This window comes from Cucurbita maxima, unplaced genomic scaffold (genome assembly GCF_002738345.1).
Source record: "Cucurbita maxima cultivar Rimu unplaced genomic scaffold, Cmax_1.0 Cma_Scf00001, whole genome shotgun sequence".
Lineage (NCBI taxonomy): Eukaryota > Viridiplantae > Streptophyta > Magnoliopsida > Cucurbitales > Cucurbitaceae > Cucurbita > Cucurbita maxima.
In genome coordinates, this window is record NW_019272017.1 from 6,270,656 (window position 1) to 6,273,534 (window position 2,879).

The 2,879-nt window shown below is 34.3% G+C and overlaps 1 protein-coding gene across 1 annotated transcript in view; it reads right to left on the reverse strand.

The window, feature by feature from the left end:
* Positions 1 to 75: 75 nt before the first annotated feature.
* LOC111488776 (nitrilase-like protein 2) overlaps positions 76 to 2,879 on the reverse strand; it is a 4,031-nt gene continuing 1,227 nt past the window's right edge. Inside the window, exons 3-9 of the mRNA XM_023136699.1 lie at positions 2,484 to 2,612; positions 2,220 to 2,278; positions 1,908 to 2,020; positions 1,739 to 1,831; positions 1,541 to 1,643; positions 611 to 693; positions 76 to 279 (exon numbers count right to left, since the gene is read on the reverse strand). Of these exons, the coding sequence (XP_022992467.1) occupies positions 238 to 279; positions 611 to 693; positions 1,541 to 1,643; positions 1,739 to 1,831; positions 1,908 to 2,020; positions 2,220 to 2,278; positions 2,484 to 2,612 (622 nt within the window). The 3' untranslated portion in view covers positions 76 to 237. The remainder of the gene's footprint in view (positions 280 to 610; positions 694 to 1,540; positions 1,644 to 1,738; positions 1,832 to 1,907; positions 2,021 to 2,219; positions 2,279 to 2,483; positions 2,613 to 2,879) is intronic.

Below are 2,879 nucleotides of genomic sequence, written 5' to 3' on the forward strand. Positions count from 1 at the left end.
ACTCCATAAAAAAAAAAAAAAAAAAAAAGTCTCTAAACTTTCAATTTTTTTTGTCCAAACAAACCTCTGAATTTTAAAAACATCAACTAAGGCAATACATATTGTACCCTTTTAGACGTTAAATAGATACAGACAGTTGACATTAAATAGACATCAAATTGATCACCCAGTTGACCAAGAAATGTGTGATAACTTAAAAACAATGTAAATGCACCTGGATGAGTGAACTGTAAGGAGTCACATTGACGCTGGTTTCCAGAAGTCGAAGGGCTTCCGTTGCTGAAAAGAAAGCAGAATTATGGAATCTGAAATAACGGAATTATGAAATTCAAAGCAACTTCTTTTAAGAAATAGAAATACCTCGCAAGAGATGAGGGGGGCAAGGAAATTAAAATTTCTATAAATCAACCCCACCAGCCCAACTAGTTTTATACGCTAATAAAAATTATTTAAGAAAAAGATGTTTCTAATGGAGTAAAAGCACTAGCAGTGAACCATGACCTTCTCTATAGTTGAATGAACATTTTCAAATTAAAATGCAGGACAATCGAACTCTAACATAATAGCCATATTTCACTGGTTCTGTGTAAATAAACTTGATTGAACTTACCTGGGCAATTGGAAGCCTTGACCTCACTGACTCGATCAAATCAAAATCAATGTCTGCTACGGTAATGCCAGTTGCTAATCGATCTGAAATAAATGAAATATGAGGGATAAATATTTGACACATCAAACTACAAAAGAATATGCACTATCTTGACTTTGGGCACAAATAAAGTATCAGCTCGAGAAATGTTGATTATTCTCTTCTGTGGAGAACGTTGATGTGAGATCCCACATCAATTGGGGAGGAGAATGAAACATTTTTTATAAGAGTGCAAAAACTTCTCCCTAGCATATGCGTTTTAAAATCCTTGAGCCCAAAGAGGATAATATCGGCTAAGGCTGTTACACAATTGAAACAATTTTCAGTTGCAGACCAATACTTTATCCTACATTTTGTTTAATTACCCCTCATCTATTCGTTGTTAGAGTTTTTACAAAAAAATCGAAAGGATGAACCTTTGCTTACAGATATGTAAGGTGAAAAAACAATGCAGAAAATAATTTGTAAGCGTGGTAAAAAGTTTAGAGCTACTGTAAGCAGTGCAGAACTGGTACTACACTATTATTCATTAAAAAAATATTTGCCATCCTGAAGTATCCCTGGCATCAGACCACGATGAAATTTTAAAATGATAAAAATCAAATCCTAGAGAGAATCTCCTCGTTTACATTAAGAGATAACTTTACAGTAACCTTACTATATAAGATTATTAGTACAAGTTTATTTTTTAGGAGAATTGATTCATTTACATAGATTTTAAAGAAGAAATAAATGCTAGCAGGCTGCTAGTATCTCTGAGAGTAACTGAGAACATTTAGGATCATTTCACGCTGATGAGAGTCATAGTTAGTGGGACTATCCATAGTGTAGCCTTTTGGCATGCCATAAAAGGGGTGAAAATGAATTAGAAGGGGAAAGAACGGTCCTCACCAGATAATCGACCGACTATTTTTCCCCATGGATCAATGATTAAGGAGTCACCATAACTCTCTCTTTTCCCATTAGCTTTTCCCGCTTGAGCAGCAGCTATGACCTGATAAATGTTTATTTTATCAGCGTAGAAGTAGCAATAAAGCGGAATAACAAGCTTTCAAAGTCAATTCCGTATGAATTGAAAGGAACTATTACATAGCATTGATTCTCAATTGCACGAGAACGAAGAAGAATTTCCCAATGTGCCTCCCCAGTTTCTATTGTAAAAGCTGAAGGAACCAATAAGACCTGCCAGTTTTTATCCAAATTCAGATGCTAGCAGCTAGGAAAATTTTATCTCAATATACACTTGAATTTTTCATACTTGAGCATTGTGTTGGAATCTCAACTGCTGGTAGAGCTCTGGAAATCTCAAATCATAGCATACAGTCAGGCCAAGTCTTCCAATAGGACTGTCAACTGCCACAATGTCTTCTCCTAAAATATAAACAACTTATTAGGATGGACAGAACTTTTTGAAATCATTAAATAAAATTGACTCGTGCCACATTGCTTCACCGCAAATTCCTTTGACATTGTAGCCACTCTAGGGTAGCTTCTTAACATAATGAAGAAAGGAAAATGACAGAGAACCATTATACACGTTTCTGCATTCATAAGATGTCAAGGAAGTTACCTGCCTTTGTATAGCTGCTTTCTCTATATACTCTTCCACCAGGAACGTCGACATCGAACCTTTTCATAAAAAATTGCACAGCATAAAGACAAAGCATCCAAAATAATGCAGGAAATTTATTCATCAGTCACATTAGCTTCCAACACAAATGAAGTAATTTTCACTACTGAAAATGTATAATTCAATCAAGCGCAAAAGTATATGATCTCCGTCTCTCTCTAACAAACACACGCATTAATATAAAATAAATTGCAAGTGCATTACAGGTGTATTTTCCTATAAGTGCTCCTGATAGTTCCACTATCATCAACTATGACATGTGTGTTGTAGAAATGTTCATCATCAGGTCCCTTTTCTTGGAAGCCTCCAAGTGATAGCCATATGCTGGATTCTCTGCAAAAATCAGAGTTCACAGAAATTTTGAGACGTTTAAAAGATGTTCATGAAATCACTATTTGTCACTGTAGATTGTGCCTATAACCACAAACTGAAACCAATTTGAATTATCAATCATGCGTGTTTGCAATATATTCTATAGAGAAGCAACTTGAAGAAAAAGATGCCCTAAAATAGTATGATGGTAGAGATTAAAATTTAAGTAAAAAGTACGCTTTTTTTTTTTTTTTTTTTTTTTTTTTTTTTTTTTTTTTTTTTTTTTTT